Source organism: Athene noctua, chromosome 23 (assembly GCF_965140245.1).
Source record: "Athene noctua chromosome 23, bAthNoc1.hap1.1, whole genome shotgun sequence".
Classification (NCBI taxonomy): domain Eukaryota; kingdom Metazoa; phylum Chordata; class Aves; order Strigiformes; family Strigidae; genus Athene; species Athene noctua.
This window is the reverse complement of record NC_134059.1, coordinates 7110596-7135878: the sequence shown is the minus strand read 5'-3', so window position 1 is coordinate 7135878 and position 25283 is coordinate 7110596. Positions and strand designations below refer to the sequence as shown.

Genomic DNA, 25283 nt, shown 5'->3' with positions numbered 1-25283 from the left:
ATGTGATTGATAGTATCTAATCGCTTAGCTGGTTAACATTATCCCTCCACCCTGATGTGCGTTTCCAAAAATGAGCTGAATCCCAGAGGGGTGGGACGTGCTGTCATTTCCCCAAAATCCCTCCTAAGGGAACATCTGGAGAAAAGCCCTCTGTTATGTATGAAGCAGCTGCAAAGACTGGTCGAACAAGCCAGATGATGCCAGCTATTTCCTGCTAGAGAGGGAGGAATACTAGCTGGAGTTGCAAGAGCTTAATTTGGGTCAGTCTACTGCATCTGGGCCCTGATTGAAAGCAGGCAGAAAGCATGAGTCAGCTCACTGACTGGTGGAAAAGTGCGCTTCACTGCAGTTTTCTAGGTAAACATTATTGAATTTTTAAAAATCCCAACGTAACCCCCTTTTTATCCAATATATCTCAAATACGTTAAGCTGAAATATTTTAGGTAGCTTGTTCTGAAGTCTATAGTTATAAACTGACAGTAACACCAGCCCCGTTGGGATAGATACCCTGGATCGGTTAAATTTCCTCTGGATGACACTTGAAGGGAAAAGCAGCCATAAATTCACACCCTGGTCCCTTCCCTCCAGCTGTCTCCTATTCCTTCCCAGCCCAAAGCTGGAATTCAAGTGGGAAAAGCAGCTGCACGCTGTGCACTCAGAGCCACGTGTAGGAATGATAGATTGTGAAATCGCAGCCCAGCCCCTGTCCGCGGGCTGATCACGGCGGACTGGAGTTTGGATCCCAGCGCCTGGAGCTGGGTGCATCCCTCCACAACTCACCCGTCTTCGCAGAAAACCTTCACTCTTGCACCAAACTGCAGGTCTGTAAGAACGACCGTCCCACCCCCGGGCAGCGCTGCCGGGGCGCCGCAGGACATCCCTGCCGGAGGACGAGCCAGGGTTAGCAAAGCACACAGCGACGGGGAAATAAAAAAACCTAAAGAAGGGACAGACTTAGGGGGTTATCCCCCAAACTGCCAAAACATTTTACTTCCCACGTGTCACAGCCGAGGCGTAGGGGAAGGTGTGGATCCCCGTCAGCATGGCGCGGGAGGGCAGAGGAGGGGATTTGCGGAGGTATTTCTATCTCAATAGTTTGACAGTGAGTTACTCGACTGTGACAAAGGTACTGGTGCCACATCAGTCTTAATATCACGTGGATTTCACCAAGAAACATGCTTTGTCTTCATTCTGAATTTCAGTGTTAGGACTGCAAATTGGCATTTGTCCTCTGCATAGGCCATGTCCAGATGCAAACATATTTCCTAACATGCAAATCAAACCAGGTCTGTTCACGCCAGCAGAAAAAAAATAAAAAAAAAAAAAGGACCTTATTGATACTCTGGCTGTTCGCTCTTAAATATGAATATCAAGGAATATCCACCTAACTTTGTATTAAGCGTGTAGCTATTGGGATGATCACGACCCAGCTGCATTTCAGCACGTGAGTTGGGAGCAGCTACCAGACCTGCTCTGGACTCCACGGCTGCTTGTTGGCCAGCGCAGCGCAGCAGAGCAGAGATACTCACTCCTGCACAGCTCAGCAGCTTCCGACCACACCAGGTTTTCAAGGCAAGTGCTGGTGGGGGAACTTTCCGAGGTGTTCTCGAAGCCGGGGCGACAGACGTAGCTCACGTTGCTCCCAACAGGAAAGAAATTAATCCTCTCGTCCTCCTTGGACAGGGCAGCAAACCACAACCTCGTCGGGGCACCACAGCTCCCTGGCAGTCAAGGAAAGCGGGGCCTGAAAGAGCCACCCCCCCCCGAGGCATGCAAAATAAACCTCGGAATCACCGAAATGCTTTTGGAAAGCTCCTCACATTCATCGCAGTTTAATTCTCTTTTCTTACCAGGCTGCTGTTCTGCATCTTTTGCAAAGCGCAGGTGAAGATGCATTAACTGCACAGGTAAAGCTGTTAGTAGGAAATAAGGAGTTACACGCACGTGCTGTGGGGCTGCACACACCGCAGCCGGGGCTCGGGAGACACACGAGCACCCCGAGCTCCAGCCACCATCCGACTGAGCCCCTCGATGGCCGGCACGGACCCTGCACCGTCGGCAGCTCCGAAGAACAGCAGCAAAGGGAAGCGGGTCTGTGCCTTGGCAGGAGGAGCGGTGCCATTGCGGAGCAGCTGCTGTAAGGGGCAGAAATTTTAAGCCAAGCTTAAACACGGGGGAGGGAGCTGCGTTTCAAAGAAAGGAGATATTTACGGCCACAGGGCTCGAGCAGCTTCGACCAGCGTGCGCCGGGCAGGCACTGCACCATGTCCAACCTCCCGGGGATTTTGATGGCGCCTTCGGTGCACGTGTACGTCACCCTGGATCCAACGGGGAAGCTGCTGGCCTGCGCATCGCTGGAGGGTCTGGAGTGGGTCATGTGAGGTGGGGGCCCACAGTCACCTGCGGCAGGAGAAAACCTCCTCGGGTGAGAACCCCGTTCCCTGACCCCTTCCTCAGCCCCCACGAGCAGCCCAGGAGGGCGGCTGGGCTGGCCCAGGCTCCCCCGCTTTGGGAAAAGGCACCGGGCAGGGCTGCACCCATCAGAGCATCAACAGGTCCCCAGGCTTGGGGTGGTGGCATCACCCACTCCAGCCCCTGAGCATCAAAGTGGGATCCGGGCAGGTCTTGCTGGTCCTCCCCATGCATCCCATGGCCCCGTACTCACCGCGAGCCACGGGCATGCCTAGGAGCCCCAGCAAGGCCAGGAGCAGCGCGGGGTGGCCGCGTCCCCGTGCCCCGGCGGGTGCCCCACAGCTCAGGGTCCCTGGATGCTTCCCCCGTCCTGGTGCTCCAGACTTCATTGCAGCAATTTCTGTGCTCCCGTGTCGAGCACTGTTGGCTCCAAGGGGCTGTTTCTGGAGCTGGGAGGAGATGCAGCACAGCAGACTCGCCCAAGCTTCTGGAGCAGTGGAAACGTTTCCAGAACACCCATGGAGCTAAGCCCTTCTGCAGCGACACGGAGAGCAGCCAGGCGTGGGGGACAACTGCCACCCACGGGCTCAGGTAAAGCCTCCTGGTCCTCCTGCCCCACCGTAAGGGGTGGGGGAGTAACTCAGCCCCTTTATTTGACCCAAGACCGGCAGCAAGTGCTGACTAGAACAGTTTTACCAAATATTACCGGAGCAGAAAAGACCCCACCGAGCCCCAGGCTGGATCTGGGGTAGGAAAATGCCTTCCTAATCATTTGCTGGCAGGTAACACGGCGCTGATCTTCCGTAAGCGGAGTTAGTCAAAACAAAAAATAAAAGCGTTACTCTTTTTTGGTTTTAATTTTTCTCTTGATTGCCTGACTCATTTGTAATTAGGAACGGGTGTGAGCAAATACATCTGTGTACTGACTAACACGCTGAAATATTCTGTCTGACATCAGTCAGGGCTACTCAAACACTCTTAGATACACATGGGATGTAACACCCAGTTCTTATCCATGCTTATGGGCTCCCAGCCTTGTGCAGGGAGAGAAGACTCTGTCTGTTTGCAGTCCCAGGTGAGCTCAGGGCGGAGGGCGGCGAGGTGTCGCAGCAGGAGGGTGCTGCCCTGCTCTCCTTGGGGCACGGGGACAACTGGAGCGGGTCAGAGTGTCTGTCATTGCAGATCTCCTCACCAGGGTGTGGTGGAGCACAGGATGCATCGACAAAGCATCTTTCTGTGGAGAGATTGGAGGTACCGTCTCTTCCCTGGGTGTTGTGCTTCAGGATCAACATTTAAAGCAACTCTTAAGAACTCGTAAAAACTTGCCTCTGGCAATGCTATATCGCTGCAAAGATGACTGCTGCCCCTTCTCCCAGCGAGCCCAGGCAGCAGCACGCAGCTCTCAGCCCCCCTGCGGCTCCCCGAGTGCCCCGAGGACCAGCACAGGCTGCCAGGGCTCGGCTCTGCATCAGAACCACCCCTGGACCACGCTGGGAACCTGCCAGATTTACAGCCGATGTGACAGATCACACGACACCCGTGGTTACACCTGCATCTTTATTGTCATCCTGCAGGGACGGAGTAATTGCTGCATCACAGAGAGACACAAACTGATCATCGCTTCCCGAGAAATAAGAACAGTCTTTGCTGTTTGATTCTCTACAGTTAAACTTGCAACATCTCTTCTTAGCGTTTGCTTGCCAGAAATAGGAATACGGAAGATGACACCAACACAGATACCTGTCAAGTACAGTGCTGGGCCAGAAACCTCATTTAATTCAGGGATAAGCAAAGAGAAGCCTTGAGAAATGCCCTTCTTCATATGTAACTGCCCTTATCTAGATGCCTAGAAATCACGAGCTAGATTAACAGGAAATCATGTAATTGAAGTCTCACTTCAGGACTATTTCTAGACAAAAGTATGCTGATGCTGTGACAGGCTGAGCTCGGTATGAGCAGAGGGTGGGGCATGTGTGCAAACCACCGGATGGAAGATTACAGAAACACCTTCAGCAAGAGCCACCGGCTGCTCACCTCAGCTGGATGTTTCTTCTGTGGACCTCAGGCCCCCTCTCTCAGTTTAACACAGTTTACGCAGTGACTCAAAGAAGCTCAATTTAATTTCTTAGTATGCTTCCTAATATAAAATGAGCAAGAACACCTTTGTTAAATAGTGACTCAAGCTTGTCAGATTTAAGGAAAATAACAAAAACCCCCTCTGTGCTCTGTCATCTTAGCATGGCAAAAGCAATCTCCCGTACATTGGTTATCAGATCTCTGGCTATCAGCATGCAAGCATGAACCATAAAGTCACTGAGCGCCGCCTTAGAGATACTGTGACTACACAAACTGCATGTTCACCAAAGGAAACGGGATCATTACAGTCTGTTACAGGGCTCGCTCGTTCAAATTTTCTAGTTCCACGTTTAGTTTTTTAATCTCCAGAAACAGTTTCTGTATTTCCAACAGAGTTTTCACTTCTGCTATAGGCACACCGCATTCAAAGACCGTTTGAAGGTAACGAACCTCTTCACACACATCGGCATCACGTTCTTTCTTCTGTTAAAAAATAAAACAAAAAAAATTAAATAAAACAAAAAATAAATAAATAAATAAAAAATAAATAAAACAAAAAAATAAATAAAACAAAAAATTAAATAAAACAAAAAAATAAATAAAACAAAAAATAAATAAAACAAAAAATAAATAAAACAAAAAATAAATAAAACAAAAAAAAAAACAACCACAAATAAAAAAAAAAAATAAAACCCAGGAAAAAAGCACATAAGACTGCACTGCAGCAGATGGAGAGCTCTGAGGCTGAACCACCCCGTTTGCCGTGCACTACCCCAGCGCAGACTGCATCCCTCATTGATACCATAAGGCAAAAGCTTTTAAGAAGTTCAAATAGTTATTTTTCCTATTAGAGGTCAGGCAGCATCCATCCAGGAACTCAGCAGACTGTGGTACTTACACACTTGGGTAACGGTGTCCAGCTGCCATCAGACAAGCACGTGGCTGTCCAAGAGTCTTCTGAAGACGTGTCTCCATCATCTGAAAAGTGGTATCCCTGAAGGCATTCGAAAGTAACAGTTGCGTTTGTTTGGTACCACGTTTTACCATCCAAAGTGCTTTTCAGCCTTCCATTGGCCACTTGTGGTCGTGGACACAGCACTGAAACGAAAACCCACAGCAGGAGCCGCTCAGCAAGAGGGTCAGCTTTATGTAGGTAGGAAAAAAAACCAAAAAACGACAAAGCTTGTGAAGACTGAGCCAGGGCAGGTGAACTTAAACCTGTGGAGATGTGAAACCGTTAAAGCAAAGTTACTTCCCCAGGCCCTTCAGGAGGGGAGGGTGAAGGTCAGAGCCGCCCCTCAGAGGTGTTACACGTTTTCTGACAGCGTAACAAGGGTCTGCAGATCCATGTTTGCAGGAAGAAGCTCACTGAAGGCAAAGTCAATGAGAGTGGGGTCTCCTGGCCTGTCTGAGCCTCCTTTAAAGAGGATTATCGAGAAAAATCCAGCTATTGCCCGGTAAGCATTGGGTTTGGGAAGTTTGTTTCTTCTGCAAGGAGGGGAAGGTGCTAGGGGAGCCCCGAGGACAGACACAGCTACATAATGTACACCCCAACCTCTCCGCAGTGTTGCAGGGGCCGCCGGCTCGGCTCCCGGCTGGTACCCACCTGGCTGGCACGAGGGCAGGGGAGGGTGCCAGGTGCCGTCGGCCAGGCACCGGCTCTCGGCATCGCCCTGCAGCACGAAGCCTTCGTCACAGGAGAACCACACGGCCGCCCCGTAGGGAAACGAGAACCTCTGCGGAGTCATCCTCCCCCTCTCGACTGCGGGCCTGGGGCACCGGACCACTGCGGAGAGAGGGCGGAGGTGGGAGCGGTGCCTCTGGCTGCTGCTCTGCCCCAGGGACGGGGGGAGCCAGGTCGGGTGGGGCAGAGCCACCCCTCCCCATGGACCATCCCCTGTGGATCATCCCCAGTGCAGAGCCGCCACCCGCAGAGGAACCGGGGTCTCCCGGCAGCCCTGCTCGCTGTACGCCCCGTTGTGCTGAGCACTAACACTGCACCCAGGTCCTGGCTCCAGCCTGATCCCGTAGAGGAGAAAGGACTCACCCCTGCACTCGGGGGCAGGCCCGCTCCACGCCAGGTTCACCCCGTCATCGGAGGTGCAGTAGATGGAGGCGTCCCCGATGAGGGACAGACCCTCCGCACAGCTGTACTTCACTTGTAACCCGTAGGGGAACTGCTCCAGTTTCATGCCCGAGTGCTCCCCGTTGGGGATTTTTGGAGGGGGACCACAAACTATGAGAGAATAAAGGAAAAACTAAGATTTTCTTCATCCAGTCAGGGAGACAGAAGTGCAGGGAAGTAACAGGAGAAGCCAGTTATCAGTGTTTATACTGAGGGCCGCTCTCCCCCTTGCTTCTTGCCAGCTTTGGCCCTGGCTCTACCAGTGCTCCCAGACTGACACAGATAAGCACCCCAACCCACCAGCACGGCGCCAGCATTGCAGCACATGTCCCCATGCCTCCCCTTGAGCTGGCCTTCCCTTATCCCCTCCTCTTTTCCACGAGAAAAGATCCTGCTCATAAGCAGGGTCAGGGACTTGTGTCATAAACCCCTTAAACAGCCCCGCGAGAAAATGGCTGCGAGTCCCATGACTCCACACATTTAATCAATTACAGTTCTGGTAGAAGCTCAAAACGTTAAAGCCATTTGATGCTGTGACTTGGACCCCTTCTCCTAACGCCACCTTCTCCGAGAAGTGACACTCAGCTTACGCGATTTTCTCTGTTCCTACCCTGCAATTCCCAGCTCACCCTTGTCGCAGTACGGCACGGGGGGTCTCCACATCCCGTCAGACCCGCACTGGATCCTCTGGCTGCCCCTCAGCACGTAGCCGAACTCACACTGAAATTCCACCTGGTGCCCAAAGGTGTATTCGGCTTTCCTGGGGCTGATCTCTCTCCCGTGGGGGATCACCGGGCTGGGACACTGCATCTCTGAGGAACACCCACATCAGAAAGAGCTTCCATGGTTTGGGGCGGGAGGGGAGAGCAGGAGGCGTTCGCACGGGGGTGTTTTCCCACTGTGTCAGCTTGCTGACCCCATGAGCCTACCAGGCAGCCTGTTAATGCTGACAGACATCCCTAACCAGACCTGGCATGATCAGGGATGGTAATTATGTGACAACAACCATTTCTCTTGGAAGGCAGAATGATCTGAGCCCTGCGATTAGCTATAAATCGTGCTGAAGGGGTGACAGGTTAGTAGCTGCATCGCTGCATCATTGTTTGAACAGCTAAATAATCCGTGTGAGTTGCAGCTATTTCTTTTCAGCCATGCTGCCCTTTGAACAGCAAAATTATTATCAGCGAGAGCCAAAGCACCGCTCAGTGAAGTCCTTACGGCACAGAAGTACTAGCGGGTATTTGGAAAATGATGTTATTTCCATATTCAATTGATGTTTTTGTTGGCAGAGCAAAGGAAATGACGTACTTACTCTGGCAAAGCTTTGGGATTATGGACCAGGTGAAATTTTTAAGGCAAGTAGTTGTTGGAGAGACTTCGGGGAGCAAAGTGTATCCGGATCTGCAGAAGTAGGTCACGGTTGTCCCGACTAGAAACTCGCGCTGAAGATTTCGGTCCGCGTGGTCAACAGCAGGAGGGTAGGGACAGTGACCTGGTGCCAGAGCAGGGGACAACAAGGACCCTCAGAGCTGGGAGGTCCCTCCAGAGACCCGCTGGGGACAAAGCTGAGCCCTGCCTTTGGGAAGCCCAGCCTGCCCCTCGGGCAAGGGTAGGAAGCAAGGGATGGCAGCGATCCCTGCCACCAAACATCAGACAGCGAGCTGCACTGTGGTCCCTGTCCTCCAGCCCCTCTCCTGCAAACCCTGCCCGTGCTTTTAGTGAAATAAAAGCAGGGAATTACACATGGGAGACAAAGCAAGGAGAGCTGTGCGTACCTAGGGTGCAGGCGGGCACCCGTGGATACCAACGGCCGCTGCCCAGGCACCGCACGGTGGTGGTGGCACCCACGGGCATGTACCCGGCGTCGCACTCGAGCGTGGCGGTGCTGCCGTAGGTGAAGTTCTGTGCAGGTTTCAGCTGTCCGTGTGTGATATCTGGGACAGGGCACTGAACCTCTGTGGATCACCAAAAACCAGGGATTTTCAGGGTTATTCTTACTGAATACAGCTCACCTGTCACTGCTTCTCTGTCCGGTGAGAGAAAACAAGTCAGTTTAACCAATACAGCAGTTCAGGCAGAGAGATTAAGGGTGAGTCAGTGTGTTGGAGCAGCCACCATCAGTAGGACTCCAAATGTGTAGCGACTCCATTGCACACAAACGCCATTTCTGCCCTTTCCGAAGAGCCCTTCCTCTAGCGGGTTGCAGTACAACTCCCCTGCACACCCGGGGCTGGGGTGACTCCGGGGTGCTGGCAGCCCACCTCCAGCTTTGCAATAACCAGGAGGCTCCGACAGCTGCATAACCTCTATCACATACACACATCACTGATGTCCCAATAAAAAAAAACTTCTTTGTCCAGCTACCATATCTCTCATGAGAAATATTTTGGGGCTGGTCACAAACTGTAATAACAGAGAAAACTAAACTAAAGGCAACTATGTCTGGGATTCCCTCATGCCTTACAATAGGTGCTGGCAGGTTACCAAGACACTGAGTGTCTCTGCTAAAATCATAAAATCACAGGGTCACCGTGCCAGGGCAGCGCTGGCGATGCCGCCTTGGGTACCAATACCCATGGAAAGAGCATCTCTGTACTCGTATGCGCCTTCCCCAGGCCCCAGCTTGGGTATCGTTACCCTGTTGGTAATGTTTGGATTTGGAAAATAGGCTGAGAAGCACTATGAATTTAAATTAAATTTAAAAAAAAAAAAAAAAAAAAAAGGTGTAAAGGCAGTGCTGGCAGCCGGGGGGCAGCAGATGCCTCTGCGGGGAGGTGCTGGGGCTGCGGTACATGCTGGGGAAGTTTCTCAAAAGGCCTGATTTTAAAGGAACTGTCAACTTCCAGGCAGAAACTGCGAGTTATTCCTCTTCCTAGAGACACTCCTTAGTCAGCAACCCCCCACTTCTCCTCTGCTGAAGCCAGCTTGCGGGCTGCGTGCCCAGCTACCTCCAGCGTGTCTGCGGGCTGCCCCCGGGCTTAAGCCTCAACCTCGGTATCGACCCGATACCACTCAAATTGCTGCGACCCTTTTAATTAAATGAGAAAACCCATTACCTGTCTAACTGACTCTCCCCATCTTACCACCATCTTCATCTTGAGTCCCAGACCATAAGGATTTCCTCCGCCCTGGGAACAACTTCTCGGGGTGACCGAGGCAGAGGCTGAACGCTCCCTGCGACAGAGGCTCTGAACTCCAGACCCGGAGACGTTCTGCAGACAAGTGACCTGGTCCTGGGCTGTCCCAGGGACGAGCCCGTAGCCCCTGAGCCAGCCAGGCTTAACACCAGTCCCGGGGGGGCGGGATCCATACCCCAAACTTAAGACTTTTGAGAAGCATTAGAAATTCTGGGTGTCGCTTTGCAAGTACCTAGAGGTGCAGCTAAAGAGGAGAAATGGACGATGAGCAGCAGCCCCTGGGCTCAGATCATCCTGACGGGAACACCAGGCACAGAGAGAGGTTAGCGGTGACTGCAGCCAGGGGAAGGTCTCCCGCCGCATTTTACTAACCCGATTTTTACATATTTGAGCCGTAGGCAAAGCTGAGCCACGGAAGAGAAGAAAAGGAGCAGGGAAGTGACACTCACCGAGACTCCCAGCCGGCCGCAGCACAAGGACCACCGCTGCCAGGAGCTGCCCCAGCCAGCGCAGACACCCCGGCATGGCGCCCGGAGCTGCCAGGCCAGCACCGTGGAAAGGCAAGAGCCTCTCCCTGCCGAGAGCCCGCCGGGGAAGGGGAACCTGCTGTGGGAAGTTGGGGACAGGCCAGGACGAGCCACGCCACCACCGCCACCCCCCAGCCCTTCTGACCTGCCCAAGGCGAGAGGCTGCCCACCCCGAGGACGTGCCGTGGGAGGGAACGCTGCTCTGCCTTCTTCCCCCGTGGGGACAGCAGGAGCGAAGGTGTTTTACAGCTAGAACCGCTCTGCAGCAGCCTGGCCTCATTTCTGAAGCCCAGGGAGCTGCTGATGGGCGCGCTGGGCAGTGCTCCCACTCACCTGGCCCCGGGTGCAAGCAGCCCCTGTGCTGTGCTCAGGGAACAGCAGCCCTCCGTACCCTCAAGCACTGGCTGGTGAAGCACCTCTTGCCTTTACTAGAGGTAGGACAGGATTATTAAAAGCCAGACACAGCTGCCATTACAATTGCAGCTTTATTACAATCCGGTGGTGAAGGAGTACTGGTCCGATCACAAGACGTGTGCTAACAGAGCCCTTCCCCTTTACTGGAAGTTGCAGAAAAAAATTCAGCCATTTCATTCTTTGCACTTTTATTTCCAACAACTGCTCTCGGTGCACACACAAAGATGCAGCGAGTGGCACTGCTGCAGCCTCAGCTACCTCTGTCCTGCTTGGGAAGAAAACCTGGCGCTTTTGTTTTGCTAGAAAACAGGCTTTGAAGATTTTTTCATTGTGCCTGCTCTGAAGGTCACAGCTAATTATGCAGTTAAGTGCTTGCTCGCAGTAATGAATGCAAAATACAAGAACAGAGCGGCAGTGGGCTGTGTCAGATTGGAGCTGAGGGGTGCAGCAGTGTGTCGGGCTCTCACCATGTTCATGCTGGTCTGTACAGCATCTGCTCGGCTCCGACAAAAATTCACTTTTTACTCATTTCCTTTGTAACTTCACACCCGTCAGTGTAACGAACATATCTAAACGTAAAGCTTTGAAATGTATAAAGTGATGCACTAACCTAACCCAGTGAGCTCTAACGGAGAAGTTGTCGCTTTCTGACTCCCCATATGACCAAATCTGTTCCTTGACTGATTGGTAGATTTTGTTCTGGCTACTTAAGTATTAGCACAAATTACAAAGTCATAAAAAATCCTCAGTCAGCGTGATTATTCAACATGCAAAGAGGACGGTTGTCATGATACCAGTGTCGACAGTCACCCATATACTGTGGGTTTTAGCTCCTTTTCAAGTTTCTGAATCTCCAGGTACAGCTTCCGGACCTCCAGCAGAGTTTTCAGTTCTGTCAGAGGAACTCCACACTGGAAATCTTCCTTATTTTGAAGAATCTTCTCACATGCATCACGCTTTTTCTTGAAAAGAACCAAAACAAAAACACAGGGCATGAGACTCTGCTGCAGGGACCTACGTGCTGAACATCCCCCTCCTACTGCAGCCCCTCTCTAACGAAGCAGCCACACTCATTAAATCAGAGCAGTGCTATTCCAGGCTATAAATGGGGAGAGATATAGGGAAAGGGAAAGCCTGGGCAGGTGGTGGTACTTACACACGTGACCGGTGGTTTCCAAGTGCCATTAGCTGAGCAGGTACTCAATGAACGTCGATAGCTACCACGTTCGCAGTAGAATGACAGAGTTTCATTCACCCCGAACGTTAACTCAGGAGAATAAATCGTTAAGTCCTCCTGCCTCGAGGGTCGGGGACACCGAACTGAAAGGAAAACGCATGAAAAAAAAAAAATGTAGTGGGAGGAGATAGAGGAGAAAACGCCCAGCAAATTCCAGCTGTTGCTGGTGACTCAAAGGAGCAGCACCCCTGGCCTGTGCAAACCAGCAGCGGGCACCTGCCCGGGTCTGGTACCCACCTGGCTGGCACGTGGGCAGGGGAGGGTGCCAGGTGCCGTCGGCCAGGCACCGGCTCTCGGCATCGCCCTGCAGCACGAAGCCTTCGTCACAGGAGAAACTCACGGCCACCCCGTAGGGAAACGTGAACCTCTGCGGAGTCATCCTCCCCCTCTCGACTGCGGGCTTGGGGCACCGGACCACTGCGGAGAGAGGGCGGAGGTGGGAGCGGTGCCTCTGGCTGCTGCTCTGCCCCAGGGACGGGGGGGAACTGTCCCGGGCCCCTCCCGCAGCTCTCTGCATCAGTTTTATATTCAAACACAAGAATTGACCCCTCAGCTGCCTGCAGCAGCCCCCAGGGACACCCTGCCAGTCCCTGGCGTTATGAACACCTCGAGATGCTGAGACATTTGCACAGGAGCCAGAGGAGCCACACGGTCCTTAATCCCCTCTGGGTTTGGAGTTCCTGGACTGCTGGAGCTTAGCCCCAGCATCGTACCCAGGTCCTGGCTCCAGCCTGATCCCGTAGAGGAGAAAGGACTCACCCCTGCACTCGGGGGCAGGCCCACTCCACTCCAGGTTCACCCCATCGTTGGAGGTGCAGTAGATGGAGGCGTCCCCGATGAGGGACAGACCCTCCGCACAGCTGTACGTCACCTCCGCGCCGTAGGAGAACTGCTCCCGCCCCGCGCCGGAGTGCTGCCCGCTGGGGACGTGGGGAGGGGGGCCACAGGCTGTGGAATAAAGGGAGTTGATAAGAAAAAAACGCACAATTATCCTGTTCAGGTGAGGATCAAACTTGCTTCTGGGGAATCAGGAGTTAACTTGACGTGTTTGCAGTGCGGCAAGTTCACAGGAAGTTGCTGCCTGGCTTCGCGCCTCTTACACCAGCTCAAGGCTCCCACTTCCCACCCAGCTCCCACCGGGGTCACACCTCCAACACCCCCCAACGCTCTCAGCCCATGAGCCTGATCATCGCCCCGCTGCCCAGCAGCAGATGCTGAAGGTAGGTCACTTCTGGCCGCTGTTTTTGATCCCCGATGCGCGGGATTTCGTCTTACACGCACCTTTGTCACAAGAGGGTAATGGGGGAGACCAGGTCTTATCAGCCTGACACTCGGTCACGTCCTGGCCCCTGAGGACGTAACCCAAATCACAGGCCAGCCTCAGTCGGGTCCCCACTGTGTAATCATTTTTGCTGTTATAAACCTCTCTTCCATGAGCCGTATCTGGCTTTGGGCAACGAGGTTCTAGAAACAACAGAAAATAAAGATTGTCATGTATTTTCCAGAAGAACTCCAGTGAATATTCTTTCTGTGGAGAAGGCAGTTATCAAGAACATCTGAATCTTGGGAAAAAAGGTGACTATCATCAGATGCAGGTCTCAATGCTTTCTTTGTAACTCTAAAGGAGTTTCTGCTTCTACAATCAGGTTTCTCCATGGCTGCTGGGAAAGGCACGTGCTGCAGAGCTGGGGCCGTGCCTGAGCGAGCCTCCCCTCGGGGCGCTCAGCACCACGCACCGGTGTCATCCCAGGGCCTGCAGCCCCTGCCTTCCCTCTGAGCTGTGCTCCCGAGGTCGCTGAGCACCTCCCAGGCAGCCTTAGGGCCAGGACGAGGAATCGTCCCTGCACTAACGCGGGCTGCCCTGTGAGGTGGAGCAGACTCTTTCCTCCTGGCAAGGTTTTCCTGAGCTTTTGGGCTCAGGCCGCTTCCAGCAGCTTGCTGATATTGCTGTGGTGCCCCACTGCTAGGTTAGTAGTTTCAGCAGCGTCAGTTATTGTTAACTGTTGCATTTTCTGAGAGGGGAAAACGCACTGAGAACATCCTCTGCCCCCAAGCCTCGTGTCAGCAAACCATCCCCTCTGTTGTCCAAAGCACAGACCCTTCCAGCTGGGTAAATGTTTCCCACACTTCTTAGGAAGCCCCTAAGCCTCTAAAAACTACCAACACCCCCATTCCCATCCCATCTCAGCCAAAACCCTGCACCCTCTTCCACAGCAATCCCCAGGCAATATAATGATCCACCTGGATCTTTTGCTGCCTATTTCCTCCACGTTAGCACAGGAGGACTAGACCTGGGGACACCTGGCAGCGTACCCTGCTCCCACCATCCTCTAAGGTCACGTGTAGATTTTTTTCAGTGAACGTCAGCAGACGACTACGCTGCTGTACAGCGTGACCCAAACCTTTGCAGTCAAAAATAAGTAGTTGCCAAGACAACTTACAGTGCTTCACCAGCTCTCACCTACCTGGAACGCACTCCGGCACTGCCGGATCCCATCTCCCATCACTGTTACACTGAAGCATGATACTATTGCTGCGGCCTTTGAAAGCATAGCCCTCGTTACACATAATTTCCAGCCTGTCTCCGTACACATAATTGTCTTTAAGTTCCCATATATGTACAGGCTTTCCATTCTTGAGGTCTGGACTTGGGCAACGAACTCCTGAGAAGTGGCAAACATTAGCAAGTGTGAAACCAGGGCAAAGGCATCTGGATGAGAGCAGGTTCATTGTAAATGGAAGGAGGGATTCTTTGTAAGACATGTCACAGCACTAAATCTGCCCCAACACCATCCCTCGGCCCTCCTGGGGTGTTTGCAAGGGACTCTGCAACTGCAACCTCCCCTGGGATGGAGCAGGGGCCTTCGACACCTTTTTCCCCAGGTTTAAGGGACTAGAAGGCACAGCTGGTAAATAAAGCAGAGAAAACTCTGTGGCTGGGGAATAATTCAAAAGGAGTTGCAGCCAAGACCAGAGACACGCCAAGCTGGGCACCCAGAGCATCCCCTCTCTCTCCCCCCAACCCTGCAGTCTGCACAACCACGTACAGTTTCTTCATTCACTGATAATTTTGCCAAATCACAAGGGTAAGCAAGCCGCAGGAACAGACACTTACTTTCGCAGGAATGTGGAGTTTCAGTCCACGTAAAATCCGGCAGACACTTGATGTGCCGCGTGGTTTCTCCCGGGCTGAACTGGTAGCCCTCCCTGCACTCGTAGGTCACCACGGTATCCACAGGAAAGAGGTTACCAGCCAGTTTTGCTTTAACAGCATTAAACACATCCGGAGGGTCATCACAGCTACCTAGGAATGAAATAACAACTTGGGGCCATTGCCAGAGATAAATCAGCGAGGCCCATCATGGTATGTAACAGGAGAGAGAGAATTTGGGGAAAAATCATGGGCTCACAGTGTTCCTTCTGAGGCGACTTAATCGCCTGAGTTCAGTAACGCTAAAGAGCGAAAGCAAAGGAGACAAATGAAAGCATAAAATAATTTCAGACCGCATGGTAATTTTCACTGTTATAACGAGATGTAATTTCTAATGAAGTTAGTCCTATCTGAGGCTCTACCAACAAACTTTAAAAATATTAACTATAGAATGGTTAATTTAAGTCCCTTTGAATTCTCCTGAGAAATGATCATCAGCTTGAACAGGACAAGGCTTTAGTCTCTAAGTCAAATTCCTAAAGTCACCTTAGTGCTACAGAGAGATTAGCCAAAAAAAAAAAAAAAAAAATCAAAAAAGTGAAAATCTTGGAGCTAATCACCTTCACGACCTGATGTTTCAGGTGGGAAGTTCGCTGAAGCAAAGCTGCTGGGCCAGGCGGAGCAGCGCCCGGCCCCCCACACTTACTGAGCTGGCAGAGCGGCAGCGGAGGGTCCCAGCGATCGTTTTCTTGGCAGGTTGATGTTCCGCTGCCCGTCAGGGTGTAGCGAAAGTTACAGTCGAACATGACGGTGTCTCCGTAGGTGTAGTCAGCCCGGTACCCGCTCAGCAGCTTCCCGTTCTCCACGTGCGGACGCTCACAGTTAACCACTGCGTCAGGGAAAGCAGCAGTTACGCTCAAGAGGGGAGATGAGGGGATCAAAAACATTCTTGTTCACTAAAAAAACTGAAAATGGACAAGGTGACAGGCAGGCGGGAGATTTTTTTTTTAAACTCTTCGCTCCATATTACAGCATTTTTTAATTTCATGCTTCTTATTAATGCAAAGCATAAAAAGAACATCGGAAAGGCAGCAGGTATCACAGCAGGTTTCCAAATTCTTTTTTTTTTTTTTTTTTAAACATAGTCTGGCAGGCAAAATACATCGTCTAGTTTGTGAACACTAATAAAATCCCACTCCCGTGTCCCCTGCTGACTTGGTGACCGCGAGCAGTCACGGTCCCTGCGATGGGAGATCCTAATTCCTCTTGCTGCTACCAAACTCTCATCTGCAAGAGGTGATTCCAGCAAAATAAAGGAGAGAGGCAGCTCCAGGGAAGAAAACGGCTCCAGCAGAGCAGAGAAGGGGCTGCGGCCGGCGGTGCTGCCGTGCCCCGGCGAGCTTGCGAGCGCCCACCTCGCCCTTGAGGGGAAGCAGCTCACCTTTGCACTCCGGGGCTGGCTTGTTCCAGACACCATTTACGTTATCTGTGGTTGTACAGAAAATAGAGTCATCTCCCAAGAGTGAGAAAGGTCTCCCTCCCCTTTGGACCTTGTTGCACCAGTAAGTGACGGATGCTCCGTACTCAAAGAGCGCTCTGCCAGCTCCGCTGTGCTGCCCGTTAGCTATTTCTGGAGGGGGTAGACATGGTATTGCTGGGGAGAGAGGGGGGAAAGAACAAGAAAGAACTTAATTCGGTTTGAACCAAAGGTCTGGTAAGAAAAAAACTGAAACACGAGGTGTCAGAAAGGTCAGAAATTAAGGGCAGGTCTCTGCCCCTACAGGCAGCTGAGTGGTTTTGGGATGTAACAGTCACACATGCAGCCACCTTGCTCCCAGACAGTAAATAATTTTTTCTGCAGGATGATGCAGGAAGGAAAACACAAAGAAAAAGATCTTTCCAGACTCCACCATGCATCAAACTGCTGCAATCCTCAGCAGGGCAACACAACTGCTTCCTTATCCATCCCCAGTAACGTTTCAACGGCAGATCAATCAAGGAACTCTACTTACGCTCACAGATGGGAATATCTCTGTTCCATGTAACAATCCCATTTACAAGCACACAATGAATTTCAGAAGGTCCGACCAGTTTGTACCTGTGTGAAACACGGGAGAAGGAATTACTCGACAAACTCAGTTTTGATGTATTATTATCTGTAACAGCACCATCAGGATGGTTTGGGCTTCCTTATAATTACAGTTGATCAGAAATTTGCCATCAATGTCATATTTTCAATGACACACTGGGTTTGGATGCGAAGTTTTTTTAAATGAAAAAAAAATACGTGGTTTCTAAGGAAAAATGTCTACTTGAACAGCCAGCTGTAGTTATCGCTACAGCCCCGAGTTCAGTCTCGGTGTCTGTTCTTCAAAAAGAGACTGAAACATTGAAATGGTTTAGGAAGAGCCAGAAGAGTGAACTTGAGTCCAGAAAGAACTTCCTCAAAGTACAAGATTAAGAAAACTCAATCTTGAAGCTTGCAAAGGAAAGTTTAAAAGATACTCCGACCACAGTCTGCAATTACCGACACCGGTAAGGCTTCTGACAGCACAGGTTTTAATCTAGGGAAGAGGTTCAGAAAAATTTCTGGGGAAGAAGCGAGCTCACGCGCTGAGTCCTCCCGGCTTACCCGAGGTTGCAGGTGAAGTTCACTGAGGAACCAAAAACCAGCATTCCTGTTCGGATGAGTCTGCCGTTGTCCGGCTCTCCAGGGTAACTGCACGGCTTTGCTGGGGGACAACAGGACTAGAGTTAGTTCTTATTTCAGTTTCTCGAAGAATCAAAAAAACGCATCAGGAAAGCAGAAGACTCCTCCAGTACTGAGCAAGGGGATGGACCAGAGACCTCCAGATTTCCCTTCCAATCTTAAATTATTCCACGATTTGTGATGCTGTTAGGACGTGCATCGTGACCTGCAGCCACCTCTGCACAGTCTCCGTGGGGTTTTGCAGTAACCCTGGCAAGCACGACAGCATTTCTTCCCAGCTCAAGGGTTCTCCTACTGCAAGTCTGGTTTTGAACCAAGACTTACGAAGTGCCAGAGCAGAACACCCTTTGAGTCAACAGTCAAAGCAGATTTCAGCCTTTGCCAGCACCTAGAATACCACTGGTGCTTCATGTCAGGTCACTCATCTTCCACCACCCCATGAGGTCACTTTGGATACTGCTCCCACAAAATGAGCTGACAGCATCAGCGAATAAAACCCAAAACGTAAACCCAACATAAAATACACTCACGTGTACACATTTCCTTTGTTCCGTGCCACTTATTGTTCCTTCCACAAACAAGGGTGTTTCGGGTACTACTACTTTTCACGTAACCTGGGCGACAGACGTATTCCACCACGGAATTATAGGGAAATACGGTGGTGCCTTGGTGTTGCTCTTTAAGTTCTGCAGATGGGAGACGTGGCGGAGCATCACAGGCACCTGCAGACAGAAACTCCATCAGAAAGATGCTGGGAGAAAAAGCAGTGGGAGTTGAGGCCTGATGTACTCCGAAGGTCCAGGCAAGGACATTTCAGTGGCCTTAAAACTCCTTAAAGCTAGAAACAAAGAGGAGGTGGGTGGTCTGTGACTGGGGGTGCCTGAGGCTGGCAGGGACAGGGGAGAAGCATCATCCTGTGAGGTCCTGTTGCTCCTCACACCTCATCCAGCAGTTACAAATGCTGGTCACAAAGTCCAGATTAACCATTCCCTCTCCCCAGTTAGTATAAAGCACCTTTTTCAGTAAAATTTGAAAAAAAGCACCTTTTTCAGCTGGAAATAATTTGAAGTCTGCTTTGCACAGAAAGAGAAAAAAAAGGCAAAGGAAGATGGATTCTGACCACAAAGATTTACAGCGTTCTCTAAATGCAAAGGCAACAAGGAAAAGAGAAGGATCCAAGTCTTGTGGACTCCAGGAGAAGGTTTTCCTTTGAGGGATCTGAACTGATCCCAGCGGTCTCCTCCACTCACTCTGGACAGCCACAACAAGAGCAGCGATGAGGAATAACCCAAGGACAGTGGTGTGATCCCTCTGCCTCCCCGGCTCCGCAGCTGGCATCTTCCTTTATTCCTCTCTGGAGATCCCACAGAAATTACCGCATTCTTTTTTCCAGGCCAAATATCTGTAAAAATAGCAGTGGGGTATTTACACTCCCGATGCCCATAGCTCATACGGACGAGCCTCCTTTCTCCATCCCTAAGCAGTTCTAAGTCGTGGCTGGGGACCAGAAGCTGCAGGAGCTGTTGCAATACCCTGTGGGAGAGAGGAGCAGCTCCTCCCCGGGCTCCTCTCCAGCTGATGGGACCAAGACCCAGCACAGAGGATCTGGGCTGCTGGGGCAGAGCTGGATTTGGAGAAAGCTCCAGCAGACCAGACCCCGAGACATGAAAATACAATGTTAACAAGGCAACTCACTGGAGATGTTAAGCAATTCCCGTAGGCTTTATTCCACTAGTCTCATTGCTTTTGATTACAGTTTTAAAATAAAATTGAAAAAACAAAAAAACAAAAAAAACCCTAACAGTTCCACTCAAGTCCAAACAAAAATACGGTGTAGCTTGTCAGCTTTGACTTAAAAACAATACAGTGCCAACATCATGTTCTTCCCAGCCAAATCAATACCTTCCCAGCAGGGCCATGAGTTTATCTTTGCCTTCTGGAAAACATCCCATGAAACTTATCTTACAGGTAAAACATTCTGGTTTAGTAATAAGCCTCTTGAGAGCAAATTCATAGCCTGAAGAAATCCTGCTGGAGGCAGTACAGTCCCCTAACAATAAATTACATGCAGAGAAAAAGAGAAGCATCTAACCAAAAACACACATAAATTTTGTGCAAATACCATTAACTAGAGTAAAGCTATAAAGCCCACAAGTCATTCAGAAGACCAAATTCCTTTACCACATGGAATTTAAGTGTAATTTTGACTAACCTGGCACCTGTACAGATAGCAAGAGTCCTCTCTGACTTAGTTATCCAGGATCATCATTTATGAGCCTAAACCCTCCCGACGTTACGTACTGTCCAAGTGCCGACCGTCCTCCTGGAAACCTGAGTCTTGATGCTTTCTGCCCTAAACTTAACACTCCTCATGGCTGTTTTCCTTCAACCCTTGTTACAGCTCTTGGTTTAATCTGATTTAATTTTAATTTTTTCCTGCTAGAGTTGTAAGAAAGCTCCAACTCAGCTCCCGAGAGCAACATCACCTGAAGCTGCATGGCTCGAAGTTGCCTTACCTGGAGGTCTGGCAGCAGGAGATGGAGAGACCCGGCGTGTTCGGCTCTTGCAAGACGAAGTGATGACTGTCCTTGCCCAGTCCCCCCAGCACTAAAGGAGGAGTTACAATACGCCCACATGCTCAGATATGGCTCCATGCAGAAAAAGTTTGAATTCTGCAGAGACCAGAGTTGTGTCAATTAACCCATAAATCATTAACCCCTCCCCTGAGCGAGAAGGAAGTTGTTTATTGAACCCACAAAAGTGAAACACTAAAAAACTGAACGCAACCCAAGTAAGATGTTGAAATTGTTTGTTTTCTGCGGGGAGCTGCCAACTCTTTGTTGAAACGATCTTTGCTGAGCACAATGGTGCCTGTTCCACTGTGCAGCGACGGCACCCAGCCGGTGCCGGACCCCAGGCGATGCCCAGGGACCTGGGGCACACAACGGCCTCCTCAAGAGGACTGTGTCACCCTGGGGCACGACAGCCATGAGCTGGCCTCTCCTGACCTCAACAGCCTATGGCCAGCGTTCAAAATATGGTTCCTTCAAGCAGCTCCACCTACTCCTATTAAAGCAACAGCAGCTGGAGCTCAGGAGTTCGTGAGGTCCCACTCAGAGCTGAACACCCAGCCCATGATGGGAAAACCCAGCTGCCATTCGTCTCCCTGAAAGCTGTTCCCAAATCCAGCTGCTGCTGGTGGGTCATTTTCCAGTAATGAGAGTTCTGGCAGAAGTTGTCACCATTTGCTCCTTTTGCACTTTGGCTGCACGGTTTCATCCAGGCTTGAATCACCAGCACGAACCTCGCAATGGCCTTTTTCCCCTGGGTTGTGCTTCTCACAGGCATCCGAGGGGTTTTGCTAGAAAAATTTACCATCTCCCTACCTCAAGTGGGATACATTACCTTTCCAAAGTTCACCTGAGTTCATGCCAAAACACAACGAAACAGGCTCAGTTCTTGCTCTGTAAAACACAAAGGGCTGCCCGCCCTCGCCCCACGAGCAGGGGCTTGCCCACAACGGGCCCCTCATCACTCCTGAGCAGGCACTGACCTCCACTAAATATCTCCAAGAATCCAGTTAATCGCAAACACAAACATAGGCTTTCTAGATTGATTTTTTTTCCAGGTGACTCAGAACAAGCTCGTTTGTGTGCTGAAAAAAATCAGCAGCTTGCCCATGGGCACCCAGGAGGTGATTTAGTAGCTGATGTTATTTAGAGGTGCTCGTGGCCACGAGCATCAGCCAGGGCACAGCGACACCAAAAGCCATCCCCCTGCTCCAACAGCTGCTAAACACCCCTAAGACCTCCTCAACCCATAGCCTGCAGCAGGATAAACAGGAAAAAACGGGTTTTCCTTGACCATATCCAAGGTCACTTCTCTTCAGGCTGTGGCTGGCGACTCCCTTCGGGACCAGCTGGTTTCCAGCTGGAAAAGCGGTCACACCAGTTGCTCCTCTTGACTTATTTTTCTCTAGAAAAAGACACGTGCTTTAAAAAGAGTGTTCCTACCCTAACAGCTTCACAAACCCTGAAAATCTGAATTCCGATAGCTCCAGTAAAAACATTCTTAAAACCGATGAGGGAAGGGAAAGGCAGCAGTAGCTCTGGGGTGCAGGATTCACCATTTCCAGCCCCATTCCCACAAGCCAAGGCTACCTGCCCTCTCCCGCAGACCCTCTCCCTCCAAACACCTTCCACAGCCTCCCTGAATTCCCCACGATCTCACAAAACCAGCACACAATAGATAGTTACAGCAAACAATAATGGAAAATAACAGAGGAAACTAGATCTCTTTTTTTAAAAAAAAAAAATCTCTTTATTGTAAATGAATGCTCACGAGATATTTATGCTCAAGTGGACAGCGTACACAACATACAGCACAAGTTTACATAGGTTGCATTTTTTTTTTTTTAACCTAAAAAAAACATTAGAAAGCAGTATTGTAGCAAAACAAGCAGACATGTAACATCTATCTCGGAAAACACCAAATAGAGACTCACTTTGCAACCAGCGCTCAGAGACAGAGGAGCAGCGGGAGAGGAGGTGCCAAGCCCTGGCAGCACTCGCCCAGCGCCCTGCGGAGGAGCACGGGGTGAAGGTTTGGGCAGGAGGCTCCTGGAAGCTCTGGCAGTGAGATTTCTCCTCCCAAAGCTGCTCCTCGGCCCCGCGGCAGCCGGGCTTCCCCGTCACCCACCGCTGAGCTGCGGGGAAGGGGCCACCTTGCAGAGGTGGCAGCTCTAACATCACAGTGTATACACAAACTCAAGCTACCCGGCCTGGTTTTAAGCCTTTTTCCTCACTTTCTAATTTCTCCCATTGCTGGCAGCAGAGGTGAAACGTGTTGCCTGAGCGATCAGTTTTCTCTAGAATGACAACGCGGGGCCGCGGCTCGGGGACAGCGCCGCAGGTCCCATGGGTGGCCCTGCCACTGCTCACTGGAGGGGACAGCAGCCACCATCACCTCTGCTGACAGAAATGGAGAGGGTCAGGGAAATACAGAACCCCCTCAGTCACAGCACAGCGCTCCCGAAGGCACCAAGGCTGCTCCCACACCTCCCAATTCCCCACCTCTGCCTGCCCAGCCCAAGGCACCAGCTCCGGCACAAGCTGCTGCTAAGCCTCAGTTCAGGTTCATTGTGTAATCGTTGTTTATTCTAGGGTATTTGCATGCATGGTGCCAAAGAAATCAGGTGATTTCAGGGAAATACCTGGCACAGGGACCCACCAGCCTGTTTGGGGCTGGGGAGACACGTGGGGTCACTGGCATCATCCCAGCCCGGCCGCCCTCGAGCGTTTGGGGCTCGGCAGGACCCTGGGACCCGGCGTGTCAGGTATGACCCACCTGCACAGCAGCGAGGAGGATCACAGATCTGCTGCTGCTCTGCTCTAGACACGTATTTACACCTTTTGAAAGTTAAAATGCAGGAGAAAAAGGCTATAGTTAGGCTTTAACTAAAGCACCGAGGCACAAATGCTGCTGTGTGCAGACACAGCCGAGAGGCTCCAGTCCACGACCCAACGGCCCGTGGCCAAAGGACCCACTCGATAGGAATAAGGGACCCACAGTCAGTGACCAAAAACTGCAGCCCTGATTTTTAGCGGTGATTAAAAAAAGTTACGACTGCCAACGTATTAGCAGCTACATTCATGAATCCTGGCAGGTGAAAACATATATTTTTGTCTCCTTACAACCATTAACTACTCGGCGATACAAACATAATTAACTCTTGAGCAAGTTATGACAGCATATTGTGCGTAAACATCCTACAGTACATTTCTACTCCTTTTTTACCCCCCGTCAGAGCCGGAGGTTTCTCAGTAGGAGAAGCCAGCCCAATGCATCGCGGGTTTGTGCGTTTAGAGCATTACTGGAGAGTGACAGCAAGTATTACCATACAACAGGCTATAAATGTCTTCCACACTTTTCTCTTTTTTTTTTTTTTTTTTTTTTTTTTCTGTCTTATTTCTCAGCACTTAAAACTGAAGAACAGACAGCGCAGCTCTTGCAGAAGGCTGCAACAAACCTGTGCCCCAGTGGGAACAGCCCAAAGAACAAAACTAATAAAACTCAGTTTCTCACCCACTGAATTTCATCCCTCTGTGGCGCAATGGCTTTAGATCAACACACGCTGCTGCTCCTCAGAAATCCTAAGGATTAATGCCTGGCCCTTCGCCATGGCCCTCTTTATCCCAGCTTTAACAAATTTAAGTTCTTGGAGTGTTTAAAACAACCAGGTTTGAGCTCAAAATCCGCAGGTAAACCTCAGGCTTTGGGGGTGCTGAGCTCCTCTGCAGCCAGGACTGGGATGCCAACGTTTCTCAAGGACAGATCCCTACTATGGGTATGGCCAACATTTATTTACATATTTAAAATAAGCAACCTGTGTCCCAGAAGTTACTCATATCAATCCTGGAGTCGCTGGAAACAGCAAGCCCAGAACAGCCTCCTCTTCGTACCCAAATGCTCCTTTCTTCACCCAACCTGAGAATTTTGTCCTTATTGCAAGAACAGCGGGAGTGGGGCAAAATGGAGTTTGGCAACACAAGTCAACGTGGAGAGAAAACTGTAAATCTGGGGTTTCGGGGGGATTTAAGTAACACGCAGCCATCGCACGAGCTGCGCCGCAGGGGAGTTCCACCGTCTGTGCACTAAATACTAAAGCAGCTTAAACTCTATTGAAGGCAGCATTATACATCGGTAACATTTCACAGCTTATTCATGGGCAGGCAAGTTTAAAAACTTGTTGTGGGCCTAAAATCTGGCACATTAAAAAGACAACTGGTAAAAATCATCTGCTGCTTGCAAAGCCAGCACACGCGGCCCCGCTATTCCCAGACGCTGAGCAAAGCAGCGCTCTGATTTTCTGTTGTAACAGATAAAAGCGTCCACAAAACCCGGGAAAAATGAGTGAGGGAGTGAGGCTTAGATCAGGGTGCAACGCTAAAGCAGGATTTGAGTTCAGATTCAACAGCTACGCTGTTTCCAGAGAGTGACAGGAGCTTTTATTCCCCTCTGTCCCTCACAGGAGACGTCCCACAGGATCTGCTGATCTGACGAGTGCCTTGTGACACACCTTGTGCAAAAAAGCCTTCCCAAAGCAAAGGAACAGGCTCAGATCTCAAATCAGCAGTCCTGAAAGCAAAGCCAGATGGTACCTGGAGTTCTTTTGATGGTTAAACAAACACAGTAACTACATTTGAACTTGGAAAGGGTAACAGTTTAAAAAAAAAAAAAAAAAATAAAAATTGGGGATTTGGTTTGGTAACGTGTCTCCCAAAGAAAAGTTGCTTCAGCAAGTATGGATGTGACCATTTTGTCCTCACATACGCTACACTAATTCTGCTATCTAACCAGGAGGAAAGACGTGGGGCACTATTTGACCACCCCAGAAAGCCCCGCGATACGCTAGCGCACAAGTATTAAAAGCAGGTTGAAAAAAAAAAAACCAAACAAACCAACCCTCCGTCATAAATTTTCTCCAATCTCACT

The 25283-nt window shown here is 50.7% G+C and overlaps 1 protein-coding gene across 1 annotated transcript in view; it reads right to left on the bottom strand.

Annotated features, from left to right (window-relative positions):
- CR1 (complement C3b/C4b receptor 1 (Knops blood group)) overlaps positions 1–20377 on the bottom strand; it is a 71680-nt gene extending 51303 nt beyond the window's left edge. The window contains 21 exon segments of the mRNA XM_074925829.1: positions 781–880; positions 1530–1721; positions 2212–2400; positions 6095–6274; positions 6536–6724; positions 7243–7425; positions 8389–8547; positions 11500–11653; positions 11848–12011; positions 12166–12345; positions 12688–12876; positions 13210–13392; positions 14394–14591; positions 15044–15232; positions 15786–15968; positions 16521–16733; positions 17092–17177; positions 17712–17811; positions 18320–18511; positions 19040–19191; positions 20306–20377. Of these exon segments, the coding sequence (XP_074781930.1) occupies positions 781–880; positions 1530–1721; positions 2212–2400; positions 6095–6274; positions 6536–6724; positions 7243–7425; positions 8389–8547; positions 11500–11653; positions 11848–12011; positions 12166–12345; positions 12688–12876; positions 13210–13392; positions 14394–14591; positions 15044–15232; positions 15786–15968; positions 16521–16733; positions 17092–17177; positions 17712–17811; positions 18320–18511; positions 19040–19127 (3311 nt within the window). The 5' untranslated portion in view covers positions 19128–19191; positions 20306–20377.
- Positions 20378–25283: the final 4906 nt, after the last annotated feature.